The 17,478-nt window shown below is 39.2% G+C and overlaps 1 protein-coding gene across 7 annotated transcripts in view; it reads right to left on the bottom strand.

The window, feature by feature from the left end:
• The window catches only part of NPAS3 (neuronal PAS domain protein 3), a 957,609-nt gene that overhangs the window by 811,450 nt on the left and 128,681 nt on the right, over positions 1–17,478 (bottom strand). Inside the window, exon 2 of one of the 7 annotated variants that reach the window (XM_070775448.1) lies at positions 16,793–16,882. The exons of the other annotated variants lie outside the window; for them this stretch is intronic. Coding sequence (XP_070631549.1) covers positions 16,793–16,882 — 90 coding nt within the window. The remainder of the gene's footprint in view (positions 1–16,792; positions 16,883–17,478) is intronic. 7 annotated transcript variants of the gene reach the window in all.

Here is a 17,478-nt window from a genome sequence, read left to right as displayed (position 1 = left end):
AGAGATTGACTCCAAAATTGAACTTTATGAAAACTTTTTGGAAATTGCCTATTTAGCCACTGAATTGGGTCTCTCCTGAAGATGATGAAAAATCTAATCATGAAAAAAATCTAATCATGGCTTTTCTGTATCTTTCTATTATAATCAGGTAAATGTTGACCTAAAAATGTTTCTTGAGAGCTGAAAACCATCCTTTTTTATCCAATCCCATTTATGTCTTATTTACCAAGTTCTATGCATATTCTCTCATGGAATCTCAAAAATAATAATGGTGTTATTCCAAATAATGATAAACAATTTACCATGAAGTTCAAAGGTTGGATCTGAATCACTTAACAAACAGCAAAGAGATTATGGAACTACCTCCTGGGTCAAGGTCTCATGAGGGCAATTTGTGCCTGTTAATTGGTATGGACTAAATCTAAGAAAGAGAACAGATGCTGAAATCACTTATTTTCAGCATACACGAGACCAAAAATTCACTTTCAGTCTGCCATAACTATCTAAATTCCACATTAGAAAAAAGACTTCTAAGTTTGGATTAAAAAAAAAGAGCACCCATATCATTATATACTTCAAAAAGTTATTAAAAGTATGCTTTCATATGTTTATATCAACATAGCACAAGGTCTCTCGAGCATTCTCTGAGATTTATCATCTTAAATATCTTACATTCCTATTATGCTAAATAGTCACCATTTTGTTCATTGGATAGTTTTAGTTAGTCCAGCATGGCATGAATGCACGACCAGGTACAGAACAACAAATACAGCCTTAGCTTTCCAACCAGGAGGTAGATGCTCTGAGCCCCCGTGCCACATGCTATGATTATGAGTGATGGAGCTGTTCCACGGCAAGCTACTTTCAAATAATGATCCACAAAGTTAATCAGAAGGGCTTCCCTGTTCATTATTTACCTGTTACTCATTGACAGCCACTGTCTGCATGGCCATCCAGGATGTATACAGTGGGATCACGAATACTGAGCTCAAACAGAACCTGAGTGCCTCGCTGGAGTACCAGGCACAATGAAAGCCAAATTAAGCTGCTCTTCAAAATACCCTGATACTAAAATTGTCTGTGTGAGTTCCATTGCTCCTTCCTGGATTTGGAGGACAAATTAGCTGCTGATATCAAGAGGCATGAAAGGATGAACAACCACATGAGGGGAAAAATAACGGGATATTAGGTATCAAAACATAAACATGGAGGGGAAAATAGTAATTTCCTGTACTTGGGCAAAAAAAAATAATATTCCCTTCTTGATGTGATCTCCTTGCTTTTATGTACCAGGAGAGTCATATCTATCCTGAAAATGATCTTTCTCATTTTAATACACATTCAACATTTTAAGCTAAAAAATAAGAAAACATTCATCTTTTTACATGTTAGGCATTTAAACGCTGTCTGTCAGTCTGTCAATCAAATGCACCCCAGAAAAGAATGCTGACCAGACTCCATATCCACCCCCGAAGAGAAACAGATAACCAGACTGATCATAATACAATTCTTCCATTTTATTTTGTAACCACCAGCTAGAGAGCAAGGCTTAATACAAGACCTTATTATTTACATTATTAACACAGCTTGGCAGGTTTAAATACAGGCACTTAAGGGATGAAAGTCATTCCAAATATGAACCCTCTTTCATTTTCCTGAACATTTACTTAGGTATAGTACACAGTATTTGAGCACTTAGTATGTGCCATGCATTGTTCTAAGTACTTTACATGTATTAATATACTTATTCCCCATGATAAACCCTAAGAGAGGGACTATTATCATTACTCAGATGGGAAAAATGGGGAACAAAGAGCTTATGTAACTTATTTAAGATCACTCAACAGAAAACAGTGGCACTAGGGTTTGCACACATCCGTCTCCATCAGAGCCTGTGCACTTACCCTCTACACTGAAGTTGCCTCTAATGCCTTTAGCACTACTGAGACCGTAAGACAACCACTGGCCTTTAACAATCTCCTTAAGAAGGCTTGTGGAGTGAAGAATGAATTAATAGCTTTAAGGAACTCACAATTTTATTGAGAAGATATTATCCAAACATACACCCACACAGACTTTTAACTTTTGTATGTCACGCCTCACCACTTTATGAATGAGTTTCTAAAAGGTATATATTAGCATATATATGATCAACTTCCCCCAAATATGTGATACAGAGTAAATGACCAGTACAGATTTAATCTTGGACTCAGTATCGACCCCCCTCTCTTCTGCATCCTCCCCTCAATCCACTGCATCAGAAATCCTGTTGGCTCTCCCTTCAGATTAGATCAGAATCCTAAGACTCCTCACCACCTCCACTTGTACACCATTGGTATGAGTCACCTTGCTGATGGTCGTAGTCTCCCAGCTGGTTCCCTTCTTCTACCCTCATCCCCCACAGCATATGCTCAGCTAGCTGTCAGACTGATTCTAAAAATTAAATGATATCCCATTACTCCTCAATTCAAAAATTTCCCCAAGGCCCCATTTGAAGTAGAGTAAAAGCCAAAATCCTTACGTGGCCTGCCAGGGGTCTATGTGTGGGCTCCTATTACCTCACTGACCTGTGTCCTGCTACCATCCTCCCTGCTCATGCAGACCCCAACGTCCTCGTGGTCTTTGAACACATCAAGAAACTTTGCACTTCAGAGCCTTTGCTCTCTCTGGAATATCTTCCCCTGCCTATCCAGAGGCTTCCCTGGTAGCTCCGTTGGTAAAGAATCCACCTGCAATGTAGGAGACCCTGGTTCAATTCCTAGGTCGGGAAGATCTGCTGGAGAAGGGATAGGCTACACACTCTAGTATTCTGGCCCGGAGAATTCTATGGACTGTATAGTCCATGGGATTGCAACAGATGCCTAACTCTTTCACATCCTTAGAGGGAAATGTCATATGTTAAAATGGAGCCTCACCTATCTGAAACCATAACAAAAGATCACCCCAGCATTCCTAATTTCTTCTTAACCAATATTTTTCTTCCATAGCACTGACCACCGCCTAACAGAGACTATGTGATCTACTTGGTTTTCAACATTTATTGCTTATTGCCTGTCTCCAACTGGGAAGGTGAAGATTTTGGTCTTTGTTCACAGATCTACCCCAAACAATAGCTTCTGGTTATAGAATGTGCCCAATCAATGTGCTGAATTAGGAAAGGAAATAAACCACTATGGATAAAGCAAAGGCACAGAGATAGTATATGCGTTGTACCTAACACAAGTGGACATGTTTCACAGATAGGAGCAGAGAGTTTGTGTTGAGAAAGACCTTGGGGGAAAAGCAGAGGCAGTCTAGAGCAAGACTAGGAGGTGGAGGGCAGTTTAAACAATACGTTGTAGACACCATGTGGTAAGAATGAACAGTCAATGATTGTGAGCAAGAAAATATGCTAGAAACATTATTTTAATCTGATAATTATTAATAAGGTGGCCCAGAAATGAAAATCTGTATTGCCTTGCAAGGTATTTTATGTACGGTAGACTCAAGTATTTAACTTAATAAAACTAATGAAATGGAAGATAAGATGACTAAGGAAGAGACTGCAACAATCTAGGCATGAAATAAGAGCTTAAATTAAGGACATGGAAAAATAGGAGAATTATTTTTAAATCATGCTGCTCCTGCTGCTGCTAAATCGCTTCAGTCGTGTCTGACTCTGTGTGACCCCATAGACAGCAGCCCACCAGGCTCCCCCGTTCCTGGGATTCTCCAGGCAAGAACACTGGAGTGGGTTGCCATTTCCTTCTCCAATGCATGAAAGTGAAAAGTGAAAGTGAAGTCGCTCAGTCATGTCCAACTCTTCGTGACCCCATGGACTGCAGCCTACCAGGCTCCTCCGTCCATGGGATTTTCCAGGCAAGAGTACTGAAGTGGGGTGCCACTGCCTTCTCCATTAAATCATGCTACAAGCAGGATATTTCAGACTACAGAGAGGTAGAAGAGAAGATTTCAAAAGAAAGCCTGAACAACTAGAAAATTTAAGATAAAGCAAAAGAAGTGTCAGGTGAAGGGGAACATTCTAAGGAAGGTGTGGCATTCTTTTCTTGGAGAACGGCTACCGTGTCCAGGAAAGAGCTCTAGACTGGAGATCAGGAAAGCCTTTCTTTGTAGGAAGGCCAGGCCATACAGCCACCCTGTAAAATTCTTCAAATTTCTTAAGGGTTCTTTTAGTTTGGTTGGCTGAGGATTTTCTCCATGTAAAATAGAGATAAAACACAGTTTACTGGGTTTCTTTGACGATTAATTGGGAATGACCATGTAGAGTTTACAAATTTGTTGGTCTTTATATGCAGAGGTTGTTGATATAAAGTAGATCACAAGTAGAGACATCAAGAGTTTGGAAATACAAAACGTGAACTTGGAAAGAGGTAGGGCTTGATATGGCGGCTTTTCCCCATTGCTCAGTGGTAAGGAATCTGCCTGCAATGCAGGAGACATTGATCCCTGGGTTGGGAAGATTGCCTGGAGGACGGCATGGCAACCCACTCCAGTATTCTTGCCTGGAGAATCCCCATGGACAGAGGAACCTGGTGGGCTACAGTCCAGAGGGTCACAAAGAGTCCGACATGACTGAAGCCACTTAGCACACACTCAGGGCTTGATAACAAAAGTTTTGGATTTATCCATTTCTGTGATAACTGCAGTGTAGGAGCAGATGGAATTGCCAAAGGAGAGACCTAATTGACCCCATACTAGAGAGCACACAGCTGGGCATACAGAGGACACTGAGTGTTTAAGTGCCTAAAATGTTCAAATACAAGAACCTGTCCTCCTCTACAGGTAAGGCTTTAGGTTCCTCAGTGTCTTATTCTTTTGCAGAAATAGATTTCGGGACCATCCTTCACTAGACGATGAATGATTCTGTGGAAAACTGTCATCCTGCTCCAAGAGGCCATATCATTCTGTTCAAAGGGGATAAACTGCTGGGCCAGACTGACTCAGATTATTCTGCTATAAATAAGCTACCAGACTGAACCTTACCATCTGTGTAAACTTGAGCAACTGGCCTACCACCTCTGGGCCTTTATTTTCTTGAGTGCAAAATGAGTACACTACTTACTTATTTCAAAAATGGTTGTTCGGGTCAGTTACCACAATGCCTAAAGACCACAGAACACCACAGTTGGAATCTGTTCCTCCATTTCCTTCTGATATCAGATCGGTTACTGCATCTATGTTACTGCATATGGAAAACCAGCCAACATAGAGGCAAGAATGGTGAAAATGAAACCTAACTTCACTATCAAGAGTTAAAACTTTTGTCCCTAGAAGGATCAATTTAGCCTCATAAGGAAAGACCTCAGCATCCGTGAGTATCCCCTTTGATTGCAGAATAAATGCAGCTGTATTGTCTATGTCACAGAACCTCGATTTTTGAGGACACACTGTACCACAGCAATCATTTGTGTCCTTCAAGTTTCTCCTGAACAAAGCCAATAAAGGTATTTGTGGGGCAAGTGAACCAAATCTGTCACTAAATCCTTATCAAAAAAAAAAAAAATACACTACTTAAAATCTGCTGGCCCATAATTTCAGTTTCGTCTTCCCTTCCCAAAGGCATTTCACAAGTGTGATAAATTAAAAACAAAAATAGCATTCTTTATTCCTACCAGCCTCATATAAATTGTTACTAGCTCTGGGCAAGCAGCATTCAGAGAAGGGGGTAAACAATCTTGCTATTAGATGAGTTTATAGATCATCAAGAACTCAGCAATTCCCCCTACTCTCCACCTTTATCCCCAATGGATGTGTCTCCAAACCTCTGCTCTTTAAAAACATGGTGACATGACCACCACTGCTTTCCCTGATATTAATTCAAGACATAGGACACCTGATGAATTTCTCCAGGGGCTGAGAATTAGAGCTGCTGCTTATTTGCCCCTTGCAAGCTATCAAGTAGTGAGGCAGTCCCTAGAAAAGCACGCTGCCTCCCTGGAAGTGAGCAAAGACGGGCCTGCTATTACAGATATTCCTCACTTTTCTGAAATTTCCTTTATATCACTTTGCTTTTATGAAAGACTACATTTGTACCTGTTTTAATAACTGGAAGAAATCAGAAGAGGACTTTCACATTTAGGGGAAAAGGCAAAAGCAAAAATAGCCGTCAGTGTTTATTTTGCAGTGAGCCGTTACAGGCAGCACACGGTGTGAGCAGCGAGAGGCACCACCAGCCTCCTTCCCCAGGAACTACGCTCAGCATCTCGGCATCAAGCCCTCGTAGCTCTGAACTGTGTGTGTGAGCATCTGTCTTCATCTCCATTCATTTTGTGTATCTGTTAACAAAATGGGTCCTAAGGTAACTGCTGCTTTGCTTTACATCATTTTGTCTTACAAAAGCTCTCATAGGAATGCTCTGCTTTCTGATGGCTGGGGAATCCTGCCCTGCAAATGTAGTTCTTCACCAGGAGATCCAGCTGGTGTCTAAAGGCTTGGGAGACTGTGCCCAGCAGAGTCAGGCCAACTCAATTTCACTCCTAAAACAGTTTCATTAGTGTAGTTGCAGAACAGAAGCAAAGCAAAGAATCAAAAAGATTGTGCACCTCTACTGGCTGCAAGGCCAAGGCATGCGACTGGCTGTGCTTCACTCTGAGCACCCCTGACAGACAGTACTCAAAGAAATGAGGCTCTTCTGGGAGCTTATGTTGGTTGAAATGCAAGTTATGAGAACTGCTAGAGAAAGAAACAGATCTTTCATCATCGGTTTCTTAGGAGTCAAAGCAAAGAGTGATATATTAATATATCATTATATATTAATATAAAATCTTCTATATAAATACTACTGTATTTATTGCAGTCTTTACAGCTGAACTGAAGGTAGGGAAGGGAAATTAGGTTTTAAATAAGATACAATGATAGTCTATTTAAATTGCATAAATATCAAGCACTCAGTTTCAAAGAATCCTGATTGATACATGAATCACAAAGGTCTCAGGTTTGCCAACGGAAAATCACTCAAGAATACTTTTCTTACACTCTGGTCATTGAAAATTGTCCCAGAAACCAGACTTCTCTCTGCTTTGAGAACTAGAAGAAAACATCTCAATGCTGAACACAGTAAGTAGAATTCTCTTTTTAAGCAACGTAAGGAATGATGCAGCAGACGTGGCATGTGAGAAAATGAGTTTGTAAAGCAGCCAAAAGGCTCTATCTAATCACATAACGGTTACTTCTTAACTTCTCACACATGTACATGTTCTGACCTAAAAAGCTGTATGTTTCGAGTCCACCATACCCCCTCACAATTAGCTTCATTCTACAACTTTCTACCTTTCTATGTGGACTCTGTAGATTAAATTATTGGCAGGATAGAGAAGGATTTTTCTGCCAAAAATTTTATCACTAGTGCTTGCTGGAGTTCTTGTTTTTTCCTAACAAAAGAATTTAAATTCCCCACATAAGAAAGTAATAAAAGTTCAAAAAGGAAACACAAACCGCAACAGAAAAGAGTATATATATATATATCTATATATATATATATATAGTGTAAGAAAGCAAAATTTCTGCAGAGAGTAGCTTCTATATGGAAATTGACTATAGTTTCCAACTTCCCTTAAATAAGTTGCTTGCGTACAAGTTAGAACACTTGGCCCCAGGTATTTCCTAGCTAGGGCAACCTGTGGATGGATTCACAAGGAAAACCTATATTCATGGACATACATCTATCGAAGATGACATGCATATATACACAAATACATACAAGGATAACCACCAAATTGTTAATAGTGGCTGTCCATGGGTGGTGCAAGTACAAATGATTTTTTTTCTTTAGGTTTATATGTATTTTCTGTAAGTTCTGCAATGAAATGTGTTACATCTCTATTCAAAAAGAGCCTTTCCAAGAGAAAACAATAACTAGTCTAGGAATTGCCTCCCCCGAGTCCACCAACCCAGAGCCATGGGCTTAAAGAAATATAATTTCAAGAATATTCCCCCCAACACAAGTTGATGGCCTTCCACAGTATACTCAATAAGGTCCAAAGTAACACAAATCCAAGGTCATCACTGAACAGAGGACAGGGAATTCCCTGAGTGACTAGACAAACACATGGAAATAAAATTTCTGAGTAACACTGAAACCACAATCTCTTCTCTCTGTTGCTGGAAAGACTATTAAAGGAGCATGCTAACTACATACCTTCTCATTTAAGTGGATTTAAAAAATCTTGTTGCATTTTTCTGCTGTAGGCTTATGCATACTTTCAACACAGATCATAATACTAAGTGACATTTCCACAATATTTTAATGTCTTTTTCATTGGCAATTAAAGAAAATATAAATTTTCCTAAGCATATGAAATTTTCTGGTGTAGGAAATTAAACAGTGATCCTGAATATCCACTAAAGTTCCCAAGCACTCCTTATAATGGAATACTGTATTCTGAACGCTATGAAAGTGAAAATCCTTGCATTTATTTATGTAACACACAGTAATAAACAACAAATTTAACATACAAGTCAATGTGTATGTTAAGTTATGTATATGCTAAAGGATATGTTCCTTTAGGACCTTTCAATTCCTTAACATTTCCACAGTCATAATTGTTTATCTGGCTGGAGGTTGAATGACTATTTCCATTTTGCAAACAAGAGCTCTAGGTGGTAAATAGTCGTACCCTAAGTTAGATGAGTAACAGTACAGCTCATTTAGTGAGTTTTTACTATATGCCAAAAACTACAGTAAGTGTTTTTGTAGCTTAGACCTTACCCTCTGAAGTCAGACAGACTGAGGTCTAATGCAGGGGTCAGCAACCCACTCCAGTATTCTTGTCTAGGAAATCCCATGGACAGAGGAGCATGGTGGGCTATAGTTCACAGGATGGCAAGAGTCAGACACAACTTAGGGACTAAACCACCACCACCAAACTTTTTCTGTAAAGAGCCACAAAAAGGAAACATTTGAGGTTTTGTATCCCATATGGTCTCCATAACCACTATTCAACTGTGCCATTATAGCACAAAAACAGCTATAGATAATGCTTAAGTGGTTAGATATAGCAGTGTTCTAATAAAACTTTATTTATAAAAACAGGCAGCAGGAAAGGGGAACAGGTGTGGCCAGTGAGCCATAGTTTAGTGATGCTGATCCAATCCCACTATATCCTACCTTCTTAAGCCTGAGTGAGCTATTCTATAAGCCGCTGTTAACTGTAAAATAGTGGTAATAATCACACACAGTGCCTGTGTTTATTGTAAAAACTTAAAAATGTATGTTAAGCTATTAGCCCACTGCCAGAAATCAGCATCTGGTAAAACATTATAACTATCTTCATCATCACATTGATCCTCAAAACCAACTGTGAAATAAATATTTTTGCCTCCATTTTAGAGATAAGACAACAGAAGCTTAAAAAGTAACTTAGCCACTGTCCTACATCTAACAGACAACCACAGGGCTAGATCAAACTCAGATACATTTCCTCCAGTAATGATTAAATATTATTGCATGAACTAGTGGACCTAATTAGACCAAGGCATAATTCTTCTATTCTACGGCATAAACTAAGTCCAAAAATTCACTAAAGACACATTTACAGACTCAACACACAGCACAAGCTGTTCTTAAGGTGAAGAGAATTTGTTAAATCCACAGTTTATGTATAAGCATAAGTTTGCTCTATTATTTTTTAAATCTGTGCACAAGGACATTAGTCTCTGTCCCTCTCTGAAACCACGCGTTAGCGATTTTGAACACTGTACTTGAACAGCATGCCTACAAAAGGCTCATTGTCGCTCTTTTCCTCTAACTTGACCTTTACTTTCTGTTCTCAAGTTTCTAGAGTTCTCATACATACTGCAGGTGTGTCAGTAACCAATTATTTTTTAAAAATCCAGGCAGTCACTTCTCTCATAATGAAAATATACACTCTGGTGAAGCCAATTAATATTCTTTCATTTTAAATCACGCCTCCTGTGCCTGTCCATTTTTACTCTCTGGCATTCCTTTATCTTGAATTACAAGTGGCCTGTGAGGAGAAAGGCAAATACGGAGTACCTCAAGCCAAGAAAAGCAGTCAATTCGTGGACTGGTCCTGAACTGGATTGCACATTGGGAGAGTCCTCCAAGATGTTTATAAATAGAAAATAAGTTCAAACTAACAAACACAGGATGACTGCACATTCTTCCTGCAAAGCACACTAAGTCACTTTCTAAACAGAGGAGGTGCTGAGGCTGTGGGCCACTCCCATGGCAGGTTTCCTGCCCCGGGTCTAAGTTGCTTCCAGAGCTACTCGCTCTAACAGACAGTCTGTTCTACCCTTGCCCCTCCTGAAAACCTGCCCAGGACCCCACAGGGGAAGCAGTCTACCTGATGCCTTTGCCACCCCTCCTTCTCCAACTTCAACTGTCCTTCTTCCCCAGCCCTCCACTCCTCACAAGTGCTATTTGTGATTTGCTACACCGGGGTCTCAAAGAGTCCGACACAACTTTAGCAACTAAACACCAACACCATAAATACCCATCTTTGGGCCCAAATCACTACTTCAAGCACCTCTCCCCCAAATCAGCTATCTCCTCCACCATCAAGACTCCAGAGCCCATCTTGATTATTAAAAATAATTCAAGACAGTAACGACGATCCTAGATGCAAGGCACAAAAGAGACACAAATGTAAAGAACAGACTATTGGACTCTGTGGGAGGAGGCAAGGGTGGGATGATTTGAAAGAATAACACTGAAACATGTATGTTACCATATGTAAAATAGACTACCAGTGCAAGTTTGATGCATGAAGCGGGGGGGACTCAAAGCCAGTGCTCTGGGACAACACAGAGGGATGGGGTGGGGAGGGAGGCGGGAGGGGGCTTTGGGATGGGGGAGGTGTATGTGCACCTGTGGCTGATCCATGTCAATGTGTGCCTGGGGCCACCACAGTGTTGGAAAGTGACTGTCCTCCAATTAAAATAAATTAAAAAAAAAAAAAAAACTCTTTCTTGGTGCCACTCCCGTTGTTTACATTCACCTCACTAGAAGCACCTCTCACAGGGGACCCCAATTACTTATTCACCTCAGTCTTCCACACTTTTGGAGGGCAGAGCTTTTCTTAGACACTTTTGACTAAGTCAGTTTGTGTAAAACAGCACCTGACTTGTGGGTGGCAATCAAAATACACTTTGTTAAATGAATAAATTAGTTCCTTCTAAGCTAGTTTGGTATTAGCCCTGAATAATATATGTTCATGCCATCCACATTACCAAGATATGCCACTTCAAGTCATTTGCAGGCAAAATCATTGGTGTGATGCTAAAATTAACTGGGAGAAACCACCAGAAACCATGCTGAGGTCTGAAAGGCATGATGTGGAAATTAGAATTCATTTGGCTATTGAAGCTGTTCTTGCTACAAAGTTCAATGTCTCTTTAACATGCAGATTCTATTAGAGCTCTTTATGAAGTTTACTGTATATTTCTCTTTTCTCAATTCTTTCGTATTTACTGATCCAAACACCACTGGCATGTATTATTCTTATGTGTGTGAGGTGGGGGAGGGGGTGCCAGTTTAATAGCAATCTATCAGTCAGGTGAAATAACCAGTAAAAGAACTTGCTGCTGCCACTGGAACCTCCTTGACCTTTCCCTCCCCTTCAGCACTGGTGACCATCTCTCCCCCAGCAGACTGCCTGACAAGGCACCTGTCTTGTTCTCCTTAATTGAGAGGACACGTGCAAGTGGTTTGGCACTGTCTGGCACAATACAGTTGATGAAGACTGGTGAATTTCTTCTGTCTTCATTCATTCTCCTAACTCTTATTCCTGGATCCTGTTAATTCCTTCCCTCTTCTGAATCTGAAATCTTCCCATTCCAAACCCCTACTTCTTGGCCAAAGCCAGCCTTGAGTCCTCAGTAGGAGAACACCCTCTTTCTGAATTTGTTCTTTTCAAGAAAGAGAAAAAAATCACCCCCTACTCTTCCAGGCCCATATTAATTTCTCCAATCCCTGACAGGGGTGTCTGAAATTATTCTGTTGGATAAGACCATTTTTAGCTTGAGTTCTTTGCTCAGAGTTGCTTGTTAAAATTCGAATGGCCCTGAGAAGAGTAACAGTATCAGTTAACAACACCTGATCTGCAGTAAGAGGGACAGACAAAAATGCATGCCCCATCTCTTTGGGGAAAGTCCAAAGCATGAAACACTACCCAGGTATCCAGGTGGAGTGAATTTCACAGAGCAGAAAGATGGGCTTGAGATGGAGAAGGTAGGAAACAAAACCCCCACAAATTTGCCAGTGTTCCCTTATCCTTAGATGACACCTGTCTGTGTGTTAGTCGCTAAGTTGTGACCCCACAGACTGTAGCCTGCCAGGCTGCTCTGTCCATGGAATTCTTCAGGCAGAAATAAGGGAATGGTTGCCATTCCCTTCTCCAGGGGATCTTCCTGACCCAGGGATTGAACCCTGGTCTCTGGCATTGCAGGCAGACTCTTTACCCTCTGAGCCACCAGGGAAGATACCTATCTAGTAAATTACAAATACCTTCTCAATCTTGGCTGCACTATGAGACTAGGAACCCTGACTTAAATTCCTTTGATTAAAATAGTACAGCAATGCCTATCAAAATGGTATACAGCAAAGGCTCAATAAATGGCAGTAACTTAAGTTCCAGCCTTCCCAGACTCATTCCTAAAGCTGTGTTCAGCAACAGTCATTTAAGGATGCCTAGTCTTCCTCAAATCCTCTATGGTAGTGTCTAACTAGGTAGACAGATCATCACAAACTTTAAGGTCCTAAAGGTCTTTGTCAGCTGACGCTTTTCTACCTAGTTACCTTTCCTGACAACCACACAAACACAGGTGATTTGATGAATTTATTGCCACAATTCTATCTCATGTCCATGAAAGTTTCTTTTCCCCTGACTCAAATATTTTCTTGTCTTTCTTTAAAAATAAATTTTAAAGTCATCATAGTTATTATGGAGAGGGATGTATTTTTTTTTCCGACTCTCCATTGTACTTTTATGATTGAAAGTAGAAAACAAAAACTGTTTTAATTAGAAGCAACTGTGTCAACTCCCAATCATGTCTACCACTTTATAAATGGACTCTAAAATCCAGAATACAATTGTAAATGATATAAAGAGCTGAAAACGGGGAGACAGATCTGGGACCTAAAAGCTCATAGTACTTAGCAAAATGACAGTTTAACACAAAGCAATGAAATTTGTAAAGTATTTACAATGTGGTTAGTGTTTACGAAAACACTGTATTCCTACCCTTCGCCAAAATATTTAACATCACCAATTACTATCTTAAGTCTTAAACTGTCCATGTCATAATCATTTAAGAAGCTAGAATAACAATTATTTTGAAATCATAAATTATGGACATTTTGAAATAATTACTCACAGGTTTCATATTTCTATGTACTTTAAACTTTCAATATTATTAAAATAATTATTTATCTTAATATTAATAATTCCCACTAACATCTAAGTGCAACATACAAAATGTTTTAAAATGTAAAATAATTAACAATAATTATGAAGCCATAGAATTACAGTTGGAAAGAATATCACTCCTCTTAAGTGATACATGATGGTAAGTATTTAACAATTAGATGAGTATAGGAAAGCATCTGATATGCAGCATTTCCCAAGGTTTTATAGCACAAATAATTTCCCCAATTTCATGTTACCAACATGAAGTCAGGGGTCACAGAGTTGGAACGATAAGCCTACAGTCGGCTCTTGTGAGCCCATCCAAGCTGGCTCTGGCACATCCTAAATATGCAAAACCAGACAGTGGAGCCTTTCATTCCTGAACGGTTTTCACAGACTGACCACTGCTTTATAACCCACTGTACCTTGAACACTTACTGACTTAACACCCATACATTATCGTGCTTACATGTTTACTGACCAACTACTATACTGATTCTGGATATATAAAACACAGTGGTGAACACATTGTACCTCACAACGCACCCTGTGTGCTGTGCTTAGTCGCTCGGTCATGTCTGACTCTTTGCAACCTCATGGACTGCAGCTCGCCAGGCTCCTCTGTCCATGGGGTTCTCCAGGCAAGAATACTGGAGTGGGTTGCCATGCCCTCCTCCAGGGCATAATGCACCCTATGTACATATATATGAGTTTAGGTACACATACACATGTACACATATATGTGAGTTTAAGTACACACACACACACACACAAACCAACCCAGAAGCTTCACAAGATAAAACACTCTTCCTATATGCAATGCACAAAATTTTCTATTCTCTTCTATTTCCTTTTTAAATATCTGACCTTGATCCATTAAATTGGATTCATAATGCCACTATTTCAGTAGAACCCCCCAAATTGAGAAAAAGTGTTCTACTGGACGCTAAGCTCACTGAAGATAGGATTAAATGTCTCTTGTCTGTGTCTAGCCATGTGACTAGTAGTAATTTCTGAGGCCCAAGAAGGTTTAGTGACTGCCCAAAGGTGAATCTGAATCTGCCAACTTTGTTAAAATATCCCTCAAGGCAAGTGACCATTCATTACACAGAATCAGTATATTCACGGCTCAACATAGAAAGCTAGAGGGTCTTTTAAGACAGACACTCCTTCACCAGAAATTGATGGAAATGTTTTTTTATAATTGTACTAAAGCCTAGGCCTGTCTGCCTAGGATGACTAAGCAAATCTGAGTGGGCAGATTTTCCCTTTTACTGATAATATTCACCCCTAAAAAGTGTTGACAAGACACCTATCTTTTTCACAAAACATTTCCAATTCTCTAGGAAGGGAACCTATATAAATGCTGATAAAATTAAATATATTATATAGAATATACATACTCCCATATATAATATACATTAACATCAGCTTTCCAATAACCAGAAGCCAAAGGTTTAATTGGAGAAAATACTCACTCAGGAAAATAAAGTCAGGATCCATGGCCTTTTCTCTTCAGTGTGCTCATGCACCAATTCCTTTTTATAGGTGCTATTAAATGTACACTATAGTTTCAAGACAATCCAGATAAGTATCTTCACTAAAATACACAGCACCATTAATCATCTCAGTGACAATGCTCCCATTTAACATCTTGGGGATTTCCTCCCCTTCTTCATCATTTATTTGCCAATATTTCCTTGTTATGAATATCCCCCTAGTGACTTTCCCTGGCAGTCACAGCTGTGCTGCCTACTGTGTCTACCTTGACTACAAATAACACCAATTCTTAAAAGAGCAAGCCCTTCAGATGACACCTCCGGTTCGAAGAGAAGCCTGGCTACAGACTGAATTCCCGGAGACCCCATCCACACTCTCGCGAGTTTGAACTGATAAACCTCAGCTTCTAAGCAGATAGGAATGTTAGACACGTGATGCTGGCCTAATTACAAATGAACAACAGTTGGCTGAATGGTCAACAATCAACTGCTGCTTTATATGGTCCTTAAAGGACCCCCTTCTTCTACAGCAAAAGGCTTTCTCCGAAGCAGCCACGGATCACAACAGAGCCACAAAATCACTTAACAAATTACAGAAACCCAACTACCAACAGCCTCAGTAATTATGACTCACAGATAATCAGAATTTTCCAAAAAAAATACCATCAGAAACAATTCTACATTATAATTACACTAATTCTGATGAAGATAATAACACTATTTAGGCAAAAGAATATCAAGAAATAAAGCCAGAGAAAAGTTGCAAAGATACAAGAAAGAGTCCCAGTGCCATCCAGTATCTACTTCTTGTCCACTTCAGAGAGCAGCCTCCACAGGCTCCAGGATTTCTTGATCTTTTATAAAATGGAAACCATGAAAAAAAAAAAACACTCCACAACCAACTGAAGAAGGAAATAAAAGCAGAACTCACCAGCTTGTATTCAGATAGGAGGTTTAAGGAAAAAGTGTACTTTTTTCAGTAATAAAACTCTACTGCAAAAGAAGAGTCTGAAGACAGAAACACACCAAAGTAGATTTGCAAAGTATATCCAGAAAGGCTAATGCCTTCAGTGAAATTGTGTTTACCTTACTTTACATTTTCTATAGGGAGATTTGATTAATTAAAAGTTAATGTTGCTTCTATCAATATTTCATAACTTTTCTGGAAAGCTCTTTTTTTTTTTTTTTTTTTCAGTTTTGGGAAGACACCAATTTAGACTATTGTGTTAGACAAACAAAACCACAAAAGGCTTACCAGTCAAGCTAAGATACATTAAAATGCCTTTCCTCCCCAGAGCAGAGTGTTTACTTCAGCAATAGTAACAACCCCTCGTTACCAACCATGCAGATTCTGTTAAGTAATGGACAAAGCAAACGGCAGCAAAGGCAGAGGACTCAACTTCAATTTAACTGTCCTGTAAGGTACATAGTAATTAGCTGCAAAGCTCTGAAATCTTAGCTAGCATGTTAAGTCTGCTACATGACAGTATAATTTGACTTCTTAAAGGATTATGCAAATTACAACTCATCATTCCATTACAGGATTGAAAAAAAGTGACAGCTAATTTATACATAACACACCTTTCAAATCCCTAAGATGCGTAGCACCTGTGCAATGTATTTTGCCGAGATTTTCTTGCATATAAGTACTTGTTTATTGCAATATAAAGAAGCTTACCTAAGAGCTTTAATATAGTCATTTAAAAAAAGAACTTTTAGACCACAATTTCAGAAGAATAAACATTTTTTTCTGTCTTGATTTCAGAGGCAAAAATTTTTTGTTGTTTTTGTTTGGTTTGGTTTGTTTTTCCCCACTAAATTAGAGAACTATAAGGTTTCAATACAAGGATATTTTTGAATAGCTGGCAACCACAAGCACTGATGCACGAGCCAGAAGGAAGACTCACAAAGATTTCAACATACTTCTGGTAGGTAGATTCACAGTAGATTCCGTCATATCTGTAGATTTTCCTACATTCTGATTGGTTGGGCAGAGGATGCTGGGCAGTTATTCTGTAGAGGCATCAAAAACAGATAGACATGACTAGAGGTTCTCTACAGTCAACCGGAATGCAGGATAACAAGTATGTTGAAATTTAATATTAGTTTGCTTTTTATGTTTTTGAGCTATATACATAAAGCAATGGGTACATACATCTTAGAACATTAACTTCCACTTTTAGAAAATTGCAGGCAGACAGAGAAAACTTTTTCAAGTTCTTCATAAGAACAACAACAAAAAAAATTATCTCAGAGTCATAGAAGCAGAAGGAAAGAAAGACATAAGGTCTAAGGCTTAACTCACTCTACAACCTCCATAATTATATTCTAAAGGAAATGTTAAAAACAAACGTCATTAGTGTTTTAGTTACAGGATTGTCATTAATTCAATCATGCATTACGATTATAGGAAACCGTAAATTAGCTATGAAATCTTAGTAAAGTTAATATATTTTTCAGCTTTACTCCATTTATATAGAGCTGGTATTCTACCAAATTCTAGAAGGATATGATAACAGCTTACGAACCAAACCCAATTAGAGATGAAAACACAAGTGAGGCCCTCAGGAGCACGGGTTAGATGTTAGCAGGCACCCGAGATGAGCTGA

Source organism: Bos indicus, chromosome 21 (assembly GCF_029378745.1).
Source record: "Bos indicus isolate NIAB-ARS_2022 breed Sahiwal x Tharparkar chromosome 21, NIAB-ARS_B.indTharparkar_mat_pri_1.0, whole genome shotgun sequence".
In the NCBI taxonomy this organism is placed as follows: Eukaryota; Metazoa; Chordata; class Mammalia; order Artiodactyla; family Bovidae; genus Bos; species Bos indicus.
Note: the sequence above shows the minus strand (reverse complement) of the source record. Positions and strands in the feature narration are given on the sequence as shown.